At 34.4% G+C, this 24,169-nt stretch overlaps 1 protein-coding gene across 2 annotated transcripts in view; it reads right to left on the reverse strand.

The window, feature by feature from the left end:
- Positions 1 to 24,169, reverse strand: part of LRCH2 (leucine rich repeats and calponin homology domain containing 2) — a gene marked incomplete at its 5' end in the record, with an annotated part of 42,742 nt that overhangs the window by 14,007 nt on the left and 4,566 nt on the right. Inside the window, 14 exons of one of the 2 annotated variants that reach the window (XM_084294061.1) lie at positions 1,886 to 2,002; positions 2,566 to 2,614; positions 4,403 to 4,471; positions 6,994 to 7,071; positions 8,916 to 9,020; positions 9,220 to 9,287; positions 9,393 to 9,490; positions 9,800 to 9,911; positions 10,975 to 11,062; positions 12,536 to 12,669; positions 12,879 to 13,015; positions 13,105 to 13,210; positions 14,506 to 14,632; positions 15,467 to 15,611. In XM_084294061.1, coding sequence (XP_084150187.1) covers positions 1,886 to 2,002; positions 2,566 to 2,614; positions 4,403 to 4,471; positions 6,994 to 7,071; positions 8,916 to 9,020; positions 9,220 to 9,287; positions 9,393 to 9,490; positions 9,800 to 9,911; positions 10,975 to 11,062; positions 12,536 to 12,669; positions 12,879 to 13,015; positions 13,105 to 13,210; positions 14,506 to 14,632; positions 15,467 to 15,611 — 1,433 coding nt within the window. The remainder of the gene's footprint in view (positions 1 to 1,885; positions 2,003 to 2,565; positions 2,615 to 4,402; positions 4,472 to 6,993; positions 7,072 to 8,915; positions 9,021 to 9,219; positions 9,288 to 9,392; positions 9,491 to 9,799; positions 9,912 to 10,974; positions 11,063 to 12,535; positions 12,670 to 12,878; positions 13,016 to 13,104; positions 13,211 to 14,505; positions 14,633 to 15,466; positions 15,612 to 24,169) is intronic. The other variant, XM_084294062.1, reaches the window with a different exon arrangement.

Here is a 24,169-nt window from a genome sequence, read left to right on the forward strand (position 1 = left end):
AAAATGAAAAAAAAAAAGAAAAAAAAAGTTAAAAATGGCAAGATTGCCTTTACAACTGCAAAGCCTGATCACATCCTTTTATCTAAGACCACTGCTTTTTCAGAAGAGGTCTGCCTGATTTTTTGCACATTGCTTCTGCCCCACATCCTGATTACCTGAGAAATACAGTCAGTAGGAATGAAGGAGAGATCAAAATAAGAAATATATAAAAGCAGTATTTAGGTAAATAAATGTATTTCATTGTCTCCAGAGGTTAAAAAAAATGCACATAGAAAGAGTTATACCTCCACAACACTGTAAGTGCATTATGCACTTACATAATGCATTACCTGTTTTTATTATATACTTAGAACACAGGATATATTAAAAGAATAACTTTGGAACTGTAAGGATAGCTTTCCTTCAAAGATTTTTAGGGATGCATACAGATTCTTGTTAGAAGATAGAAGAATTTCTCAGAAAGAAAAAGCTGACTCGCAACTGCATTCTTTAATAAATATGGAACTTTACATAATTCTGTTATATGAAAATCATATGTATTAGTTAGACATAGAAGATGACTGTCTCCTTCAAAGTTACAACTCTGAGCACTCTGAACAGCTTTAAATTTTGAACTACATGTTGAATAATGCATATGTGTCAGTGTACAGTAAAAAGTGTTTCTTTTGAAAATCAAAGTCTAGGACAGACATAACCTTTGTTAGGAATCCTACTGCCATTCATTTTCATTACAAATTAAGTGTCTTTTCGAGAGTTACTGACTGATGTCTTTTTTTTGTTAAAAAAGGAACAATGAACAGAATGCACAGTCCTGGAGTCATGTAGTGACATGTTATACACATCCATGACCGCGTATTGTGCTTCTGGGATATATTTCCTGTGTATTTGAAATTAATTATTTCCTATGTATTTACAAGGAAACATACTGATTTGGTAACTCATAAGCCAAATATTAATTTTCTGTGCCTTTATACAGGCCTTTGACAGTTCGGTGTTCAGATTTCTCCACCATAATTAACCATACCAAAGCTAGCACATAGTAACTTCTTTTCATTCGTGGATGTGCTATCCAGAATTTCAGCTTAGATGGAACTAGGATCCAAAGCAACTACAAACTCCTCCAGCAAAAATGCGTTTTGGTTGATAAAATTGTCTTAGATGGTTAAGGTTTTTTGTTTGTTTGTTAACGTATTTAGCACGATAAAAATTTGAGTTTAATTTTAATTTTTTTGAATTTAATTTTAATTTTTTTGAATTTAATTTTAACTCAACCTAGCACCGGTCAGAATTATTCTATTCTACAAAAATTTATTTGATGCTGCTGCATTAACTTCCTATCTGTTCTACAACAAGCAGACACTGACATCTGGTGACCAATGATACACACTGCAAACAGCAAAATCAATATAGAGAAAATAACCTCTTATATGCAAACTGATGCAGAGAACCAAAATGCGTAAATCATTCTTTTAACCATGCTGACTTAGGCTACAAAAAAATCCCTCAAACTGGATCCAAACTGAGAAAGAACCAATTACTGAAGATTAGTTTCTAGCTTTGAAAGACGAAAACTGCAAATTACTTTCTTATAATTAATAAACAGTCTTCAGTGGACTCCTTTCTCCTTCTTTTCCTGTGCTTTCACATTACCCTATTATTATACATTCATACATAATACATTACACGTATTATTTGACTCAAAAGATTCAAATAAAGTTACAGCTTAACTATAAAAATTACAAGCAGTACAACCTATGACATTTCCTTGCTTCGACTTAGTTACATAATTCCTTGCATTCTCAAAAATTTGCATTACTTGTAAAGGAGAAAGAGCCCGAAGCACCCAGGACAAAAAAGTCACCACCATTACCCTACCCTGCATTACCTTGAAATACTCTTTTCTAATTTGTTTACTTCTCCTCCTTTCTTCATTCTGCCAAATCACTGGCTGTATTTCTGGCCAATGCTGCTCATCCATTGAATCCTTCTGATTTTCCAGTGGCTAGAAAAGTTCAGAAGCACTTTTACGTTAGAGGTAAATACACCTTGCATACATTATTGCAAACTATTATAAACTACAGTTATAAATTCTTGGCCTCTCCCATTTCACTTTATGACACAGAAGTGTTACCTTAATGGTGATTCTGCTAGAAATCTCTTAGCTCCTTTCTTCTGAAATATATTTCATACAGGAAAAACAAACTGTGAAATAATTCTTAAGAAAATAACGTCCTTTTCTGCACTGAGCCTAACATTCATAGGTACGTTAGGAAGCCATCTAATGCTACTATAAATAATTTCAAAGAGCCAATCAGAAGCCAATAGCACATCTAATTTCTCAATCTGAATATTCACTTACAGCTAGTACTACATCTTCTTAAAAAGGCTTGCATTACATAACACTGGTCAAATTATGTTGAAGTGTATGAATTTCTTTTTATTTTCCACCACAATTATACACATACAATAACTATGTGTGCAAGCAAATTAGCACAGAAGTTTTCCGCAAGAAACAACCACTTACAGCAAATAAAACTATCACCACTTTTACGTTTAGATACTTACCTGCCAGCTGTATGGAGACACTGGAGAATTGACTTCATCTGTTGAGACACTAAAAATTAAAATGAAAGACATTATGAAATTCTATTACTACATTGTTGTGTACTTCAAGATCAAAGTCACTTTAAAATAGTAATAAAGTGATCACTTAACATGCAGCTTATCTGCGACATTTCTTTTGGCTAGCTGTAAATCATGTCCACGATGTGACTAAAAAGTGTGAGCTATGCAAGTAAAACCTCAAATTGTTCTTCAGTCTCCTTTACAGTACGCTGACATGTCATCCACATTATTTTATTCAATACTTTATTCAGATATAGCCCTTTCTTAACAATGTGGATTGATCTTCAGAAATGCACCTCCACTGTTTGTTTCTCAAAGCAACCATCCAAACATTTGTTCAAAGCTGACAAAATGCCTGTTCTTCAGTGTTTAGAAGACTCAACCTTCTAACTCACTGTTAGCTCTCTATAGCAAAGTAGAGGCTTGTACTAACAATGGAAAGGAGAAACATTTTAACATGGGAAAATGAAATGGCAAAATCTCACAGACTCTCTAGAACAAGAACAGTGCCTGAGCTTATTTAAAGTTCTCAGGAAAACAGAAAAGTCTATATTTGGTGTCACTTCAAAACTTACTAAATCCTTCCGTGAAATTCACTTCTATCAAGGTACCAACAACCATTTCATTCACATTCTGACACCTAAGGTAGAAAACAGGCTTAGAAGCTATACACCAAGACTAACAGCTGGGGATTTAATGTAATGACACAGCACTGTGTGCAATTATGATAAATCCTAGAAATTCAGAAAGCAGCTAGGCACAGAAATTGAAGCTTCTTTTCTTAGCTTCTGCTACTTTGTATTCTTTTTCCTTTGTTCTTCATTGTTTGCCTCAAAACAATAGATCTATTTTTTAAAGCCGTTAGGCATAGGAAGTTTGTCTAATCATGTCCATTAGCTTGATATGCTATTCAACTGAGAAATGTAGGAACTGCTACAATAAATAATTTAGTTCTGCTCTTGATATGTATGTATCTATTAGCTCTGACCTGGTCTATAAATATAAATTCTTCAGGGATATGGCAGCCTTTATATTCTCTTTATATGTTACTTACACAGTAAGGGACTGAAATTCCCATATATCAGCATAATAAAAACAAGAAAAAAATTGCAACTTTTATCTTATCTTGCGTACAAGCTCATAATTGGTTTGTTATTGTTGCTTATTTTCCAAGAAAAAAAGTCTCAGAACTATTTATTTCATGAAGGATACAGCAAAAGGTAAATACAACCCTTCCTGGATTATTCTGGAATATGAAGCTTTACAGTGCTGTGCACTACAACAGGTGACAGAATCCCAAAAACCAGGAACAATATTGTAAGTGAGGACTGTCAAGCTCCAAATATAGTAGTTGCTGTACTGTTCATATAACCATAGAACACATAAACAACAAACCCCTTAATACTGCAGCTAACGCAGCTACCACAGGGAGAAAAGAGAGCCAAAATAGGATGCATCACTCTGGAAGATTTACACAGTATCCCTTCTCTATTTCAATGAAAGTTTATCTGATCTGTACCCGAACAGCAGAGAACTGTAGACAGGTAGACAGCAGCTACCACTCCAGTACTCTCTGGCAACACCAACAGCAATTATGGCTTTTGTCTACCTGATGCACAGCCAAATTGAGTTTGGAACAGATAATTTGTATAACTTGAAATTCATCTTAAAAACTTAACTCATCTTATTAACTCATCTTATTAAAACATTAGGAGAAAAGATGATATCAGAACTAATTTAATAAAATACTGAAAGCCGTGATGAAGTAGATAAATACCATTTTTCAGATTCCATTGGCTGCTTTGGCCTGTTCCTTGCGCTTACTGAAGCTGAATGATTAAGAAGCCTATAAAGAAAAAAATATTTATTCAACAGCTCTGTAGTTAAATCTTTTTCTTTGAATATATATTACTTTCACAGTATAACTTCTCCTGTAGAAAAAAGTTTGAAGATTAAGGTGGCATTTTCTATAAAGATGGAATACATACGCATGTATATACATATGTGAAATCCAAGCCCAATCCTGCTTCCATTCAAATCAGCAACATAGCTTTCAGCTCTTGTATTATTTCAAGTTCTGATTTTTAAGTAAAACTTGATCACATAATCCAAACCAAAATGAAGTCTCCTCTTCTCTCATTATGTGTTTTTAATTTTTAATATTTTCTTATTAAATATATACCAACAGGCCTCACTGTTCACTAAAATTAGAAGAGACAAGATGGTCAAACTAAAGCAGACAGGAAACAATAGATTCAGCACAAGAAATCAGTCTTACGAAAAGGTAAGAGGGTAGCTGAGTAAGAAAGACTGGCAGTGCAAAGGAAAGTCAGGGGAAAAAAGGAGAGTTGGAAAATGGAGAAAAAGAGTAGGAAAATGCAAGCTAAGAACTAAGTGAAGTCTAATGAACCAGTGTAAATTCCATTCTCCTTAACTCCAAATAAGTTAAAAAAAAAGCCTAAACTTAAATATAGATTCAAATTTGTATTTTTTTTTAATCTGTAAAAAACACCATGTACGTGCACACACAGGAAGGTGATATGAGGTGTTTATTATGAATGGTTAAAATGTTGAAAATACCACACCAATCATGAACACATTTTCAATTAAGAATCATGTTAAACAGCAACTGGAATGATTAATGGTGAATTATTGGGAGTATCAACGTTACATTTCAACACTGAATTCACAGTGTGCAGGACTGAGATCAAAGTATGTTTACACTGAATTATATAGAGAAATTATTAGGAATCAGGAAGAACAAGAAGCAAACCAGCAATTCAATGGAAGACAGTAAAATACAGTAGGTACCTTTTAATATTTCATTATCATAAGATATGACAGTAAAACAATGAACTTTATATGAGGTATTAATTTTCAGACTTCTGAATATTGTCATAACTTTGAGCTCTGTTATCTCACTTGCAGTTTAAATCTGATCGTGTGAACCTCAATAGCATTAAGACAAGTTAAGCTTGTAAAACAACTACATAACTTGGACAGCAGCATATGCTCCCTATATTGTCTTCATAAACAAATTTAAAATGTACTTTCCAGAATTACACTATTGCCAGAAATAAGTCTCACAAAAAATTAATATTCAGAGCATATGATGTATCAAACATCATAAAACAGCCAGTTTAGAGTCATTTTTACAGTGAATTTCAACCTATCCTTACCTCCTTAGCTGAAGACAATGAGAAATTCAGACAAACTGTAGTAATATATGGCCATTAAGATAAAATGTGCTTAAAAGAACTAGAAATTTGAGTCACCCAAGCACTTTAATACAACGCTTTCACCAAAATGACGTTAATGTAAGTTCACTTATTCTATGCAACAAAGGCTATTTGGCTTTCATGATCATTAAACGAAGTGTTATTAAAACCTATCCAAAGTAATGCCAAACATATATGTTCTTCAGCCAAACTTCTTCTATTAAATATTTATATAATTTATGTTTGAGATCATAATAAACTAAGTTTTCTTATGATTTTAAATACATTTTAATACTTTGTAAAACAAGAAAACAAATACAAACAATCATTTTTGACTCTTCCCATTTCAAAACTGAAGTATAATGATGGGAAAGTCAGTACCTGTCAGATTAGCAGTTATTAGTCCAATCAGAAAATCTGAGTTTCCTATGGAACAAGGAACTTAAGGTTTTTAGTTGAAGAAAAAGTAAATCAAATTAATCTGAATTTAGAAAGTTATAGACTAGGGAATTTCTGGCAAAATAATTTGTTTAGCTGAGAAAAAATAAGCACAGTTGTGAAGCTCTCTCTCTCTTCCAGGAAATACAGTACAAAATTGAGTAGGCAGGATGAAAGTTCAAGTAGCTTAAATTATGAAATTATGCTCCCTTCAATGTGGTGCTAATGGTGCAAAGAGGCCAGACATTGTGTTCATTCACACACTATCAAATCCAATTAAAAAAACATTTGGACAGATTATCAGTCAAATGACATACTGATGGACGTACTAAGTCCCCTGAATAAGAACTTGCATGACTTTAAAACCCAGAAGTTTTAAAAGAAAAAAGTTTATCTGTATTTGAGCTATTACACATTTAAAAACAAAACAAAAAGAATGAAGATAAAGCATGCCAAAGGGACAGGAAAATAATCTTCTAGTTTGGAGTCATTTAAATGTGCTTTGAACAGCTGTCTAATTAAGAATTTTCCTGTAACAGTATTTAATTTCAAATAAAAGTGCATTGCAATTATTTTTTGTACCTAAATCTTAGGCTGAGACAATCCCTTTTTTCTGCTTTCGTTCAAAAAAAAAAAAAAAAAAAAGGCCTAAACTGTTTCTTTTGTCCACATTTTATCTTAGGAAATCTGAAGCTCTACAAACACTTTATACCTTGATGCACGTCCTGCTGCCCTTGTCCTCTGGAAGAGTTTTTCACTGAATGAAGTTCTATAGCTTAATGGCCTTCGTCTGCATTCATATTTCATGTACATCAAAGCCACAGACGGAAGAAGGAAGCAGGACAGGTTGATGGGAAAGGACAGGGAAGTCATTAGCATAGCAAGCAAAAAGAAAAGAAACACTGCATAATATTAAAAGAAAACACACTGAATGAACAGAAATATGATTAGTAAGAGATTATTTAATGATGCTCACTTTGAGAATTCTGTTTACTCAGGCTGTACATATTTTGCACAAATTCAGAAATGGCACAATTGGTACAATTCAGAATTACTCCTGGCAAGGAATTATAAACCCACACGCTATGGATTCAAAATCAGGATTAAATTATATTTTACTAATTGAAAATAACTACAGTTTTATCTCAGAGGTGATTTTGTCCCCATATATTTAAAGATACGTAAGAAAGCTTTAAACTAAGAAGTAAAATTTGACTAACAAGATTGCTCTTTATATACATAAAGTAAAACCTTTAAGAAGATTGCTGTGTTGAGATAGAACAAAGTATAACAAAAATAAAATTTAAGTTGCAGTACTTCAGAAGAGGAGTGGCTTGGTATTTCAAATGATTAGATACCCAAGAAATATTAAAACTAACCAGACAAAACCCACACACAATATAAATAGCTATCAGAATTAAGAAAAATATTTTTATCTTTTAATAAGAATTCAGAAGTCTTCCTCATTTTTTAATAGCTTTGTTAATAAAAAAACATGTTAGCATTATGATTTCATTCTTTTTTTTTTCCTTCCCGCCAAATTCTTAAGTACACTATACGGAGTTACAGGGAAGACATCCATCTTTCCCCCTAAGACATTTCTACTGTTCTATTGAAGTATTATACAACACTGTTGAATTTGTAAAGCTCTGCATTTCACAGTATCAATTTCTTTAAAGGCTTTGTGCGTATTGCAGTTATCTTAAAAACAGCAGCATAGAATCTCAATCTCTGCATAGAAATCCAAGAGTACAAAAAGAGTACTTATGCTAGTATGAAGCTGAAGCCATGACTGTGGGAGAATGAACCACTGTAATGATCTACTATAGTTAATGGGCTATTTACTACCACTTTCATCTTTCAGCAGAGAGCTTACTGTCTCTGATGTACCTCACTGGTATTGTGCCTGCTTGGTAAAGGAACCAGAGACAACAGAGTTCCTACCCTTTCCTTCTCGCTTCCTATGTAACTCCAGGTTACATACTCCTCCTTCTCTTCCTAAGACAGTTGCTAGCTTTTTCTGTTGCATTACTTTAGTAGTCTTCTTTTTTTACTTATCATTTTCAAGAATTGTTCTGCTGAAATGCCAACATGAAGTTATGAAAGTCAGGCAGCTCATAAGGATGCATTTGCACTATTCAAATTATATATTTATTTATTTATACACACACACACACTGTCATTTGACAGAATTACATTTGAACAAGTTTCCCCTTCGGTTAATAGGAAACATATCTCATATGTGGCTGAACAGAGGAAGCATCACCTAAATTACCTTGTGTTTAAGACAAATAAACAGTAGCACAAACTGTTTGAAGGTTCTCTAAAACCACACAAACTAAGACAAAGTCATTTTAATGTCAACGATAGTCTACTTATATAAGCACTGACCACGCTTAAGGTACTTAATTAAAAAAAATAATAATAATAGAATTTCACATTCATCTCTTCCTCTCTATAAAAGGCACATCACAGCTTCTCTACATAGCAATTTTATTAAAAGAAACACAGAATAGGTCTATTGCTTCATCTCATCAACCGGACAAAAATGTTCTTCAAATGAGGAGCTTTTGGGTATAAGACAGGCTAAAGAACACATTAATTATGACACAAGTTAACTATTATTTTTAATACCTGTGTTTTTGTTCTTGCTGCAGTAACTGAGCTGCTATTTTTCTCAAGTCAGTCACTTCCTTGATTTCATCATCTTCTTCAGCCAGCGGCTGTTCCTTCTGAAGTCTGAAAAATTAAACATTAGTGACTTGCCTGACTTCAGCAAAGCAAGACACAGAAACTTGCTTGGACAAGAAGTAAGAAGCTCTTCCAATATGCTGATTTTTTCATCCAAGAAGGAGAAATCTGCTCAACAAGAGACTTCTTTCCTTGATGGTGTTTAAAAGCAAAACCACCCTTCCCAAAAAAGACTGAAAAGATTTACCGTTTTTCATCTCCCCAGTCCTCATTCTGTTCTATCTTTTGGGATTTCTCAGGATGTTTTCCCCGTTCCTTACACAGGATGAAAAATAAAATTAGACTTGAGATGAGGAAAAAAAAGCCTGCTGAATTAGTGTGTGTTTTTTGTTTGTTCGTTTTTTAATCAATCTATGCTACCTTGATATAGGACAGCAATGGTCCGATCTGCACATCTCCTTGCTCAGGAACAGCTCCCTCTTCTGCATTTGGATCAATGTAATCATACACCTCCTGGTCTAGTGAGGATTGATAAGGAAGAGAAAAGATAATATTAACAGCTCTATCAACCAAACATTACTCAGAGTCAGAAGTACGTATGAAAAATGACAGATAAAGACAATACAATTAAATCATGTCTCCTTTCTTCATCTAGAGAAATGTTTTTCTTCCTTTCTCTATTTATTATTTTATTACATTGCTTTCTGAAATGATAAAAACAAAATTCCAGTATGCCACGATATAGTTTTGTGCAGTTTTCTTAAATTAGATTACCTTTGAAAAAGCAATTCTGTTACCTAAAAGGACAGATGCACAACAGATATTACCTTTCTGAGGATCAAGTTTACTTCCCATTACATGATTGTCATTCCTCAACGTCTGTTCTCTTGTTGATTCTGATACCTGGGAGTGAAGGCTGATTGTATCATCATCAGATGGCTGCAAAGACAGTCATATTTAATACAGAACTTGCATATATATCACATTATTATATGATTTGCTAATGAATCACAAATACAACAGACCCTATCATGAGGAATGGTTCCCAAGGCAGAAAAAAATCAACTGTTTTTGTTTTTTAAAGTAATTGTTTCAGTTTCCTTTGAAACACGGTATTTTGTTCAAAGAGCTCCAGTCCAATTCTGGTCAGTGGGCTAATAAATCTGTACTTAAGTGCTTCCCTATCTAAAGCTTCCAAGTAGTAAGACTACTGAAAAAGAATCACAGCTTCACTTCCCATCATTTAGAATTCACTTAAACACTTGTAATATTCCTTGTTGTACAGTTCAATCATTCTGCATTTGCAATGATTCTTTCTAAAAGTAAAATATATATATATATGCTGCACTCACTATTCAGTATTGACACCATTTATTTACAGCTGCTTAATCTACATTTCTACAAATAGATAATTTGTGAGAATTTTTATGACTTTAGACCTAGCAGATCATCCAGAAGTTCTTATTAAAATTTAAACAAGATAACAGATTATTAACATATACAAAACTCAGATTTAATCACAGTTTCCTTAATTACTAAGTTTAGATAAAATATATTTTAATTTTCCTAACTACATTCTTTTTACTAATAACAAAAGCAAACATTAAGTTTTGTCATGTGGACAACACAATTACACACATTATACACACATTACACATGAAAAGATTCAAAAAATTATTTAGATAAGAATTCAGTTTTGGAAATGTGTAAGATTTGGACAGGAATGAAATTTAAGCAGAAAAGTCAAAACAATACATAAATTATATGTCTGATATTGTCAGCCTTTTTTTTGGAGAATTTAGCTATTGCTGTTAAAAGCAATTCTTTTAATTCTAATGGCAGGCATGGATTATATTAGTAGCAATGGTTTAAACTCATCTGTACGAATTTCAAAGGATGTTAACTGCAACTTAGTTAAACATTTCTTAAATTAGATGAAATAGAAAAGGAAAAAAAATCTATAAAACAAGCTAGACAAAATCAGCAGTAAAAAAATACTTACTTCTGTTGTGGACAATCTTTTGTCCCCATTATCACTTCCAATGCCAGAGTCTGGTCCGTGATTTTTATTGGGATAAAAGTCCTCTATGCTGCTTAATAAAATAAAAATTAAAAAATAAAAAAAAAAAAAGGAATGAAAGAAACCAGCTTAACTTTGCTATAGGAAAATAAACATCCATTAAAATATATAGATTCTATATATCCATCTACAGTTGCCAATACAGAATTTTTGCACAACACCAAATGTGTAAAGAACAAATTTTTAACCTGCAAGAGTTTAAGAAAGAAAGAGTCTCAAAAAAAGTTAAAGGAGGAAAGAACAAATATCATACTTTCCACATCTATGCAATTTTAGAATTGTTTTATTTAATTCAGAAGTATTTTTTGGAGAATTTAGCTATTGCTGTTAAAAGCAATTCTTTTAATCCTAATGGCAGGCATGGATTATATTAGTAGCAAATATATTCCCTATTAGACAGTCATACAGGTTTTAACCTGCACTAACAGCTACGTAACATTCTGTCCAAATGTATGCCCTCTAAAGACAGAAAGCCATCATCACGAGCAGGGTGTGTTTTTCTAACTGCACACTGAAGCCTGGCTTTTAATCAAGATCATCTGTAAAGTTTAATTAAACAATTCTCACTGCTACAAAGGTGATGAACAGTAATAATACTCTTGATCTTTTTCATTTTGCAATACATTTTAGTAGTAGGTCTTAAGCAGCACAGGCTTTCAGGTAGCAGTTGCGGACCACGGTTTCTACAGGCATTTAGAAGCATTCCATGGACACTGTGGACTGATTCCGTAGTGGCACGGTTGCCTGAGACCATGGACTGAATCTGATAGTTCAACGTGTTCTGTGTAAGCTTTACTAATAATTTTAATCTCTCCTTTGGCCTTGAGCCCAATGAGTGCCACAAGTAGCACGCAACATTTTAGGCAAATAGACAAAAAGAATATTGTTTCATACAGTCATTAATGGCAAGTCAACCGAACACAGAAAATACAAGAGCTCTCCCATTTATAAATTACTCAAGAGGTATACAGTACATATGTCCAAACAAGTATACTGTACTTTTTGACCTCAAGAGCAATCCAATCAAAAAATCCTCAGGATTTCACTGATATTTAAGTTACAGCTTCCCTAAATACATATTCAGGAGGCAGACTTTCCATCCAACAGACTATATTCAGAATATTTATGAGAACATAAGTTAATTGTTTTGACATATCTGTTTGGGAAATAAAAATAAATAAATAAATAAAAAGTATTCCAATAAATAAATTTAAAACATACCCTTGCCCTGATTTCCAAATCTTAACTGAGTAAAATCAAAATTTTTCACAGCTACTTGGATGAGCCAATTTAGACTCCAGTAAAATGACCTTAAAAAGCAAATACTGTAACTTCTAAAGAATAAGCAAACCATTGAAGTTACATCTATTAAACTGTAATAAAGACATTCTTTCTTACAACCCAAGGATCGCTTCATAATAAATGGTAAGAAAAATAATTTTAAAATACCATTGAACAACAACAACAAAAATCCGTTACTCACCTGTCTGTGAGTGGCTGGGAAGGGATTCGTTTACCCAGCGACGGAAGATCCAAGGAATCTGGTTTTTTATCTATTCTGAGGCATGCCTGAATGCTGAGGAATTTAAATATATGTACTTTACCCTTTAAGCATATCTGGAAACAAAAAATATTTAATTACATAGCATGTCTCTTGAAAATGCACCCCAAAAAATACTTCATACACTGATTAGCTTGTGCCTACAATTTCCCACTAGCAGAAATACAGCTAGAAAATGAAAACCTGGTTGGTATTAACTTAGAACAGCTTCCTCTTTCTTAAGATCCTAATGCAAATTACTGAAGCAGAATGTTTTCATACTAACCTGTGCTGGTGGTATCTGCATTGGATTGTTATCCAAAACTATTACTTGTAAGTGACGTAACTTTCTGTAACAAATTGGAATTTCTGTGATTTTATTACAAGAAAAATCCAGCTTTACCAAGGGAAGGTCTCCTAACTCTGTATTGGGAAAAAAAAAAAATAAGGTATCTAATTAACACTTTACCTAATTTATCTACATCAAAAAAAAATTATGATGAACAGCTTACCATCTGGCAACATATGGAGATTATTTCTTCTTATGTTTAATTCTCTGAGTGACTGCAGTTTTCCTATTTGCTGAGGAAGAACCTGAAGTTCATTACAGCTGACATCCTAGGTAAAATATAATGAAAAAATTAACTGAACATTTTAAATGAAGTTAAACCAAGGAAAACTGCTATCAGAGCTGCTATAAAACAAACTATTTTTAAAAAATAAAAAATCCTTTGCTTTCTCCACAAAGGGAAATACCACCACAGCAGATCTCACTGTTTCTTCATTAGCGATTCACGTTTCATGAACTCATTTCAAAAGGTTAAAGCAACAAATAACAGAAGACTGGTTTTGAGATTTAAACTGTACCCCAGGAAAAAGAAGATCTGGGTGTATTTCCCATGTCAGCTACAAACTTCTTGTGTTACTGCAGGTAAATGATTTACATTTTGCTTCTTTCATAAAAATTCTCCTTCCTTAAAACCCTTGAACCAATGCAACTAAAAATTTGCTAAGTGTAATAGCAAGCTCACCAACTTTTTTGGACTCAAGCACTAGAGGGTGACAATGCTACATTAAATGAGCACAGACTACAGCTACTTCTGCCAGTAGTTGAGTTTTGGTCCATACGGAATCAACAATCACATCGATATAAATAAAAACCAGTATCTAACATTTTCTATTTCTGACTCAATAAAGAGGTGGAATGCCTTTCTTAAAACCATCTTTCTAGCATGTGGCTTGGTTGTCAATTTTTTAAAAATTTATATAAACCTCTTGTTCTGTGTTCTAAAGAGGTATGATACAGGTAATAGAATGAAATTCTCTGGCATGTCCAGAATCTGTCAACAAGCATGCTGTTCTTGGTGTGACAATTATGAAAAAACAAGCCAAAAACACCATATCCATAATTCTGAAAAATATTTGCTTTCTGTAAACAACAGCAGTGCATCCCACCTTGAAGTCCCATAACACTGAAGCAAGCATACAGAATTTCTCAAAGAGAAGAGTATAAGACACTAGAAGTACAGAACAGGACAACATGGAATGGTGTAACTTTTACTAAGAGTATGGAGTAAATAGAGTTGAACTCTCCAGCTAAAATATTCCAAAAGATACAAGAAAAATAAATAAAACCATGATTACTGTAAAGAAAAAAAAATTATCAGGGATTAAAATGAAGTAATCTGAAAAGCAATTTTATTTATGAACAACTTAAGATTAAAGTTAACCTAACATGCTGATTTGTGTTTATTCCCATATATTTTTTCTGTAATTGCATATCACTGAATGAAAGACTGAATTAATTTTGAATTCCTGTATTTAAAAATTAGTTATTAGTATATTTCTCACACTGTAAATAAACTCCTTATAGTTCAAGTTTACTTAATATAATAGTTCATAGTTATACTTACCAGCTCCATTAGATCTCTCAACTTCCCTATTTCTTCTGGAATGGAGACCAGCTTATTATTACTGACAACCAGAACTTTAAGTGGAAGATCAAACAGGTATTTTGGCAACGTTGATAAAAGATTTCGACTTGAAAAAAAGAAAAATGAACAAGCAAGGCTAAATTATAATACTCTCTTTAAGCCTGATGGTAAGTCTCAGATGCACATCGTACAACTTTTGTCCTATTCCAGGAGATATTCTCTACCTTTTTCCCACAATTTCACCTAAATTTAAGCTATAAACTCCATCATAAATTTCTTACCAGACACAGCCTCCATCACACACGTAGAGTTTAGGTCCTCATTTCATTTGAATAAACGAGAATGTACTATAACTGAACTTTCTAATGCTAAAACGTACAGAGAAATATGTTAGAAGAAATAATAACTACCACTGGCAAATGCAACCATAAACAAAAACAAGTATTACAGGAAGTTCTAACTCACAATCTCAAAGCTCTGTGCACTGACACCCCTATTTTGATGGAGAGGTACTGCTCATCTTGCACCTTGTCACAACTACTGTGGCTCAAGTTACTAATGACGGACCTGTGTCTGTTTAACTGTTAAAAACAGTACGATGTTATGCTGACAGACTGACTTTACTAACATTTACTGTTAAAAACAGTAAAAAAAAGTCTGTCAGCATAACATTAAAAACAAAGAAAACTTCCTAAACTCTCCTTAATGTCAGCTACTGAAGTATATTGACTGAAATTTTGTAATGTAGTAGGTTCCTTTCCATAAAGGAAGCAACAAGAACTGCTGGCTCTAAAATACCAAGCATATGGCAAACAGAACAATTTGTAACTACCAGAGCACAAATTTGGACAAAAGGGCACTTTATATCATAAAGAAGGAGGATGCCACCTTTCCAATGAGGCGAATTATATAAAGATGAAAAATGAAAAGCATTACTCACCTAATGTTAAGGTAGGTAAGCATTTGTAGATTTTTTATAGATTCTGGAATGGATTTGATGCAGTTATGATACAAATTTAAAGTTTCCAGTGGTGCAAACAGCCAGACATCAGGAGGAATTTCAGTAAATCTATTCTTCGAAAGATCTAGAATCAAAAGGAAAAAAAAATCCTTTAAGTCAAAAATTTCGTGCAATAAGATTAAAATACCCACTGTTATTGTTGTCATGGTCCTAAAAATTAAGGTGTAAAGTAAGCGTAAAGTAATTCAGTTTTACCGGATGCTACAGTGTATAATTAATTTACCAAAAAGACTTAAAATACTAAAATAGTGTTATTTGATATGCACTTAAACAGAAAACAGAAAAATGACAGGAAATTAAAGATATATTACCAATAATTAAGAACACCTAAAAGGAAACAAAATACTGTTTGTCCCTCTTCCATTAGCCTAAAAAATTTCAAGTGGAATATGACCTTGAATCCTGGAAATTATCAATTAACCATCAAACCTGTGTCATTAAAGTTCATGTAACTATCTTCTTGAAAGCAAGAGATTTACTTTAGAAAGAACATCTACTTTTTCTGAATGTAGGTCTAGTTCCCAAGTTAGGATAGTTCCAAAGGATGTGGTTTCTCAAAAATGCTGAACAGAGTCTTTTAACAAAGCAGCAATGCAGATCTCTTGCTATTTCAGGCTTTAGTTCTTAGTTTTTAAGAACTTGCAAAAAGTAACTGTTTTTGCTTAGCTTCCATCATATCATCAGCAGAACAGTTTCTTTTGTTCTACTAAACCAAAGAAGTGGATTTGAAAGTGCCTGGAAGAGTGGCTAAAAGTCACTGTCAGGTTCAAAGAATAGAGCTTAACAGCTTGAAACCAGCAAACCAACTAACTACCAGTGGCATTTCTCAGGGGTCAACATTCGATTTGGTACTGTTTAGATTGTTTGGAAAGCAAGATGGAATCTGCTCTAAGCACATGAACACCCCCAAGACAGAGGGATAGAAGGGGCAACTCACATACTGGATGGTTGGGAGGCCAACCAGAGTGACCTCAGCTGGCACACACCTCATCTGGTTTAGTAAAGGCAAATGCAAAGATGTGCACCTGTGGCAGAGCAACTCCACACACTAGCGCAGGCTAGTGGATGAAAGGGTAGATTGCCTAAATTAAAACTGAAGCAGCTTGCTGGCACTTTAAACAAGAATGGTTTTACATGGGTTAATAGACTGAAGAAGCAAGGAAAGCTGCTAAGTATAGAATTGCACACAATTTAAGGTGACAACCCCTCTAGAAGTGAGAAAAAGGAATTCTTTGCTTAACTGATTTAGATGGGAAAACATTCAATTGAGGGGTGTTATGTGAAAACCAAAATAAAGACGCTATCAATGATCGCTTATGAATCACAGGGTATTTTGATTCGCTATCTCTACAGAAACAGAAGTGAGAAGTACAACATTACAAAGGTTACATTTGAAAGGGGAACTACAAAAACATGAAGAAGTTAACTCTGTTTAAAAAGAAACAAAGCAGCAGCTAAGTCTTTACTGACTGTACAAAGACCATTTAAAATCAGTATATTAGAAGTTCAGAACAGAAGAGTTTGAGAAAAAAGCTAGTTTGGAGAGGAAGCCATTAGATGTAAGAATGTATCTCACAAGTTTAAATCATGATCAGAAGGAAAAAAAATGCTACTTTTAGATTACATTTAAACTGCAGTAGGGCCACCAAACAGAATTAACATCATGTTTGCCTTGTTCTTGCACTTCTCTCTAAGCATTCAATATCAGTTACCACCAGAGGCATGCTGCTAGAACAGATGGGACTTTTATTTGATCCAGTGCAATCATATTTATGTTCAAACTTTGTATTTCAAATTCAGCATGCATCTTGTGCAAAGATTAGCTGAGAAATTTACACTTGAACAACTTCACCTCAGTATTTTCATTTAAAATGATGATTCATGTTGTTTTGTTTGCTGTGTCTTTTTCCCCTTCTCAGAGATCCAAAATCGTATTTAGAAGTGAAATCACAAAGGTAAACACGAAGGTAAAAGAAAAAAATGTGACAAGAGATCTGTTCTACTAACCAGCAATATGTAAAATATTTCCTATTTTTTTTGGTAATGCTTTAGTATGGTCTAAGAAAAAAAAAAAAAAAAACATACCTCACCCACAAACTACAAAGCACAACACACAACAGAAACTTTAAGTAATTAGTCAATGTAAAAGTCAGAAGTCAATGTATAAAATTAAAATCATACATGCAAGCCCTGATTCTAGAGATATACTTTTAGTTGATCTAAACATGGCTTGGAGATCAACAACACATGGAACATGGGTACAATTTATTAGTGATCTGTCAGATGCAATATGATTCTGGAAGGGAAAAAAAACACTGCAGAAACACCTGCGTATGGTGATTCCCAGAGATCAAAATTTTTTCCACAAAGCTGTCATCTTTCAATCTAAATACTGTCATGCTAGCATTTACATCAATAACAATGCATGTTACATGATTTCACTACCACCTCAGAAAAAAAGTTAGAAAGAAAAAACATGCTGACAGAAAACAAATTTTAAATGAGTGTTTGTAATGAAATAATAGCATGCAAATCAAGACTAGTAGATATTTAAGGCTTCTAAACCAACTCAAAATAGGCGTACCCTAGTCCACTGGCTAGGGAGAAATCTCCCTGTACTCAACAGTTCTGTTTGTGCTACTGAAACTCTAGTTCCTGAATCCTCAATACCACCACTCAGCTTCTAACCTATGACAGAATTACAATTTGTGTAATTGTTTCAAAACATGTAGAGCTCCCCCTCCCCCCCAATTCCAAGTTCAAGACCTCTTAGTATATACACTACTCCAATGCTGTAAATTAGCTTATCACCATGAGATTTGGTTGAGTTTAAATCACCAATAATCTGTCATCCTGTCATTCCCATCACAACTGTGTATTTGTGCTGAATAGGACTTATGACACAGTTTATTCAATAACCTTAGTCCATATCCCTGTTTTCACATGTCTCTTTTGAGATATGAGAGATGTGAAAACATTCCAAGTCTGTGCCTCTCCTGTTCAGGTACGTTTGTAATACCACAAAAGCCATATTTCCACATTATCTTTAGTCTTGCCATCTTCTTTGCTGGGAATAATTAAATGCAGATGCTCAGAAATGTTATTAAAAAGAACCACTGATGAGCTAACATTAAACTCAAATTATCTGCATCTGAAAATATCATCCTTCATTTTAATACTCTGCCAGCACCAAGCTGACAAGACCTCAAAGCCCTAAGAGCTTACAAGCATTAGAAGAAAACAGTCTAGAACACCAACACACTTGTAATACATATTTTTACTTGCTCATTTTAGTGATCCTGTTTTGAGAAGTGAAAAGATAACAAAACTCATGGAAATAGTACATATACTGGTTGTTTACTAGCAAACCAGAGCTGTCAGTTTTTGTTGTGACATTCCAGTACTAAATAACTACATCTAAGTATACATGTAATCATTTGTCTTCAACGTTATCACTAAGAATACTCATTTTCTATCTTGCTTTAATCCTCCAGGATTAGGGAAAAATGGATTAATGAGTCAGCAGATATTCAAAGGTAAAATTTGAATTTACTGACCTTAAACCAAAGTCTTTTTAGCCCATTAGTGAAGTCACAAATAAAAAAAGTCACATACACACACAAAAAAAAAAAAGGAAGAAAAATATATGTTTCACTCTCTAGTAGAACCTCAAGACTCCTTGTCAAGTTTGGTGAGAAACTAAGAAAATAAAAGATCTGATTTTTACTACTAACCAAAGAAATGGCACTTAGCAGGAACAAACCAATTTAACCAAGTAAGAATGTTTTCTTCAGCTGGACTGAAATAAACATAGGCTTCCAGGATAATCCAGAAAACACATTTCACAAAGACAGAAATATCGCCAGAGATGCTCAAAACTCAACTGGACAAGACCCTGAGCAACCTGACCTAACTGGACTTGTTCTAAGCACGTGACTCTTCTTGATGACCATGAAAAGCTCTTTAAAGATATTTAAATATCGGATTTAAAATTGTTGATTGTTTGTATTATACAACTGTAACAATCAGCACCGTTTGGGTATTTAAAATGTCAGTTTTCCTCTTTACTATCATAACGAAACAAAGATGCATCTAAAAAAACATGCCTAAATACAGATCTGCCTCCTATAGAGGAACCTAATAATTGTACCAATCAAGAATTTTGATGGCAGCATTAATTTAAAAACAGTCTTTACTTGGAGCTTTCAAAAACGGCGCTAAACGGTGGGGGCGGGTGTTAAGTCTGCCTTAAAAAATTAGTATCATGTGTCCTGTTTGACAAAATTAAAGTGAACACTCCTCTAACTGTGTTTTAAGCACTGTGCTCCTATGCCATTAGCTAGTACAGGCATGATGGAAAACAAAAGAAAAAATAGTCAGAAACTGAAAGCTAGATCTGGTGGGAGAAAGAGAAGAGAGACTACTAAAGAGTATTTTTCTCAGGGATTCTGATGAGAAGTCCTTTGCATAAGCTACCTAGCACTTTCCAATTAAATGTAAACAATGTACAAAACAAGGTTTCTGAAAGTACTGATTCCTCCTTATTTTCAGGAACCTTAAAAGAAATGAGCTCTTAATCTTGCCAAACTTAGACCAAAAGGCAGGCTCTCTAGCATTCTCCTCAAACACTATACAGCACACTCGCAAGTTGAGAGTTCTTAACACTACGGCACAACTACAGTTGTTACACATAGAAACGTTTTATAATTTCCACTTGAAAAGTCAAAAAAACAGAACCCTGGATATTTACATAACTAAGATCAGAACTCTCAACTCAGGTTGCAAAATTAATGGCAGAACAATTAAATATGCCAGAATTTAGAATGACTGCATATAAACAACTACTTCAGCTGCAAAACAATTTTATTTTTTTAAAATAATTTACTGGCAAAAAATGCTCAAGAATTACAGGAAAATCATTTTTGCACATAACTTTATGCATTTCGTATCCAAATGAAACATTTGCTCTCATAAATTAAGAGCTATTGTAAAGGACTATACTTAAACTGAACATCTATCAACTCTTATGCACAATAAAGAAACTCTGACATACCTGCTAGATACTTTATCTCTTGGGAAATTAAACTTATCAGCATACTTTCCCTGCCACAAGCAAATTTAAATACATTTAGAATCTACTGTTAAAAGTGTATGTAATATCATTTAAATTGATTTTTTCCAGGTGTGTATACTCTGAAGTCAAATAGAAGCATAGCCTGTCTTCATCTAATCTTTGTAGTTGCTACATATTTTAACTGACATACTAAAATGATAAAGATTAGACAAAAAAATCAGAAGTGGCTCAATCCCAGCGAGCATTTTGTATGAAGTCACAAACACCAGTAGTCACACTCTGCAGCACGATCTTCCCACAAATGGGAAGCAGTGGCACAATTGTTGTGTTTTTTTTTAAAGCAGCCGACACACGGGTACCAGTCATTATGAAGTCAAGCCTGAGTATTTAACTTTGAGGTTGACTTTTTTATTTTCAAAAAAAATAGGCTCTTGAAGATTATTTTATATATATGTATATGTTTAATATCATCTAAACGATCTGCCAAATGATTTTTAATATGACATCACCATAATTGAAGTTTAATTCCAAAACACCTGCAATATTAACTTTAAAACCTGTATATAGAAAAGCTCCCTCATAACCAATTAAACTTTAAAGGCCGTTCTAGCTTTCCAATGCAAGCCTTTCTAATCTCAGCATGGAATGAATATGCAGGAATAGCAAATCACTTTGTTTCTATAGGAGCAGAAAATCATTTAAAGAAATAAAGTTTTTTAAGTACCTGCTCAGAAGGATCTACTTTACAAATCATATATTTGGAAATTTCATACTTAAATAAACTTACATTACCTGCCACTTCATTTTCACTTCGTGATTAATATTGCAGTAGCTTCACACACACTGCTTTTTCAGCTGAATTACTTATACAGCTAGTTCTGCTTCTCTGTGTCCAGTCTTGTTTCTATTTGTCTTAGGCATGATTTTGTTATGATTTCACTTTCATGTCCTTCTCTAGCTTCAATATGTTGAATTACATCTAGTCAATCAAAGGAAACCAGTTGATGTGATCTTTTTGGATTTCAGTAAAGCTTTCGACACCGTTTCCCATAGGATCCTACTGGACAAAGTGTCCAGCACACAGCAAGACAAAAACATTATACAATGGGTGAGCAATGGGCTGACGGGCAGGGCTTAAAGGGTTGTGGCAAATGGGGCCACATCAGGCTGGTAGCCAGTCACCAGTGGGGTGCCCCAGTGCTCCACTTTAGGGCCAGTCCTCTTCAATGTTTTTTATAAATGATTTGGATGTAGGACTGGAAGATGTTCTCAGCAAATTTGCTGACGATACTAAACTTAGAGGAATTGTTGACTCTGTTGAGGGTGGAAAGGCCTTGCAGAGAGATGTGGACAGATTGGAGAGCTGGGCAATCACCAACTCCATGAAGTTTAACAAGAGCAACTGCCAGGTCCTGCATATGGGATGAGGTAACCCTGGCTATACATACAGACTAGGCAACAAGACGCTGGACAGCAGCCCTGCAGAGAGGGATCTTGGGGTTGTGGTTGATAGAAAGCTGAACACGAGCCAGCAGTGTGCCCTGGCAGCCAGGAGGGCCAACTGTATCCTGGGGTGCATCAAGCACGGCATTGGTAGTTGATCAAGGAAAGGATTGTCCCGCCCTATGCTGGTGTGGCCTCACCTTGAATACTGTGTGCAGTTCTGGACACCACAGTACAAAGAGGATGTGAAACTGTTGGAAAGTGTCCAGAGGAGGACTACTAAAATGGTGAAGGGCCTAGAGGGGAAGACATATGAGGAACAACTGAGGTCACTTGGCCTGTTCAGCCTGGAAAAGAGGAGGCTAAGAGGAAACCTCACCGGGGTCTACAGCTTCCTCACGAGGGGGAGTGGAGGGGTAGGTGCTGATCTATTCTCTTTAGTGACAAGCAATAGGACCCGAGGTAATGGTGTCAAGCTGCAGCAGGGGAGGTTCAGGCTAGTTATCAGGAAGAGGTTCTCCACTGAGAGGGTTGTTGTGCACTGGAACAGGCTTCCCAGGGACACAGTCACAGCACCAAGCCTGTCAGTGTTTAAGAAAGATTTGGACTGTGCTCTTAGTCATACGGTCTGAATTTCTGGGTAGACCTGTGTGGTGCCAGCAGCTGGACTCGATGATCCTCGTGGGTCCCTTCAAACTCAAGATATTCTATGATTCTAACTTATAAGTGAATATGCTGAAGTTGTAAAGCTGACAATTTTTTAAATGATAACTCAAGCCGAAGGCACAAAACAATGCTAAAAGCAGAGAATGGAGTTTTCCTTCCAAACACTTATCTTGACTGCATGCAGTTCCTGGCTTATCTCAAAAAATATAGGGTACAACAAAGGATGTAGGTACACGTGTGAGAATTTTTCAGTATAAGAGGAGATTATACAGAGTAGATTTCATCAGCCTGGAATAGAAAACTGAGGTCACAAAATCCATTTGCATCATTTTCAAGAGAAACATTGGGCTGCAAATAAAGTTACCAATTAACAGGTTAAAAAATATTATTTCAATGAAGAATACTGGAGTAGATAGACCTTTGGTATACATACAGTTCAATTTATATAGTAGAAAAATGTTTTTCCTATATAGAACAGTTAAGGATCACAGACTGCACATAAATTGAGATCAGTACCTATTTTTAAGTACCTACTAGGTCAAAGATTAGAAAAGAGAAAGAGAACCCTTCACAATTCAAACAACAATAGTTTGACAGTAAGGAGAATAATAGGCAGAAGATTTTGAAACTGAAAGGAGAAAGAGTACGTTTTAGCCTTTACACAGTCACAAAATTGCAACATGCATAGGTGAGAGACTTAGGACTTCTGAGCACATTCAGAGAAGTACAAGAGGAAGCCACCAATATGTCCACTATTAGCAGCTAGACACAAATGAAAAAAGTAATTACCATGGCCAGTTTAACAGCTCTGGTACACATTCAATCATTTAATCCTTTTTCTAACACATGCACCGTCTCTTGATATACTATTAAGCAAAGCACAAGGTACTGGACTGTGGTAACGTGACCATGTTTCTCCTGACAAAACACTACCAAAAATTTTAGCTCAGGGCTGCTCCATGTTAGGTAGGAGCTAGCAACCTTGTCACGTTGCTTCTCTATTTTACATTCCTCCGCTTCTGCTTCTTCTTTGAGCTGTTTAAAAGAAAGAAAAACACTCCCAAAACGATGGGTTGCTATAAGCAGCTTATTTTTTTTTTTTTGCATTGGATGATTGGCAGTGTGCAGAATAGCTTTTAATTTTGTGAAAAAGACAGTAAAAAAAGATAGGAAGTAATGTTTGGGTTCTACATCCAACAATTCAAGAGCTAGAAAATATCTGCTCTATGGTTATCCACATCACTAATTTTAGTTACACAGCCTGTGCAGTGAAAGCAACACAGGAAGAAACCGCACGTGACCGCATAATTAAAGATACTCAAAAAGCACAGAGGAAAGGCTGTTCAGGCAACGAGAAACCGTACTTTACAGATTCATCATTCCTGGCTTGTCAAACAGCACTACTAAAGAATATCCTAATATCCTTTTTAAAATATATA

Source organism: Netta rufina (genome assembly GCF_964035555.1).
Source record: "Netta rufina genome assembly, chromosome: 12".
NCBI classification, from domain to species: Eukaryota; Metazoa; Chordata; class Aves; order Anseriformes; family Anatidae; genus Netta; species Netta rufina.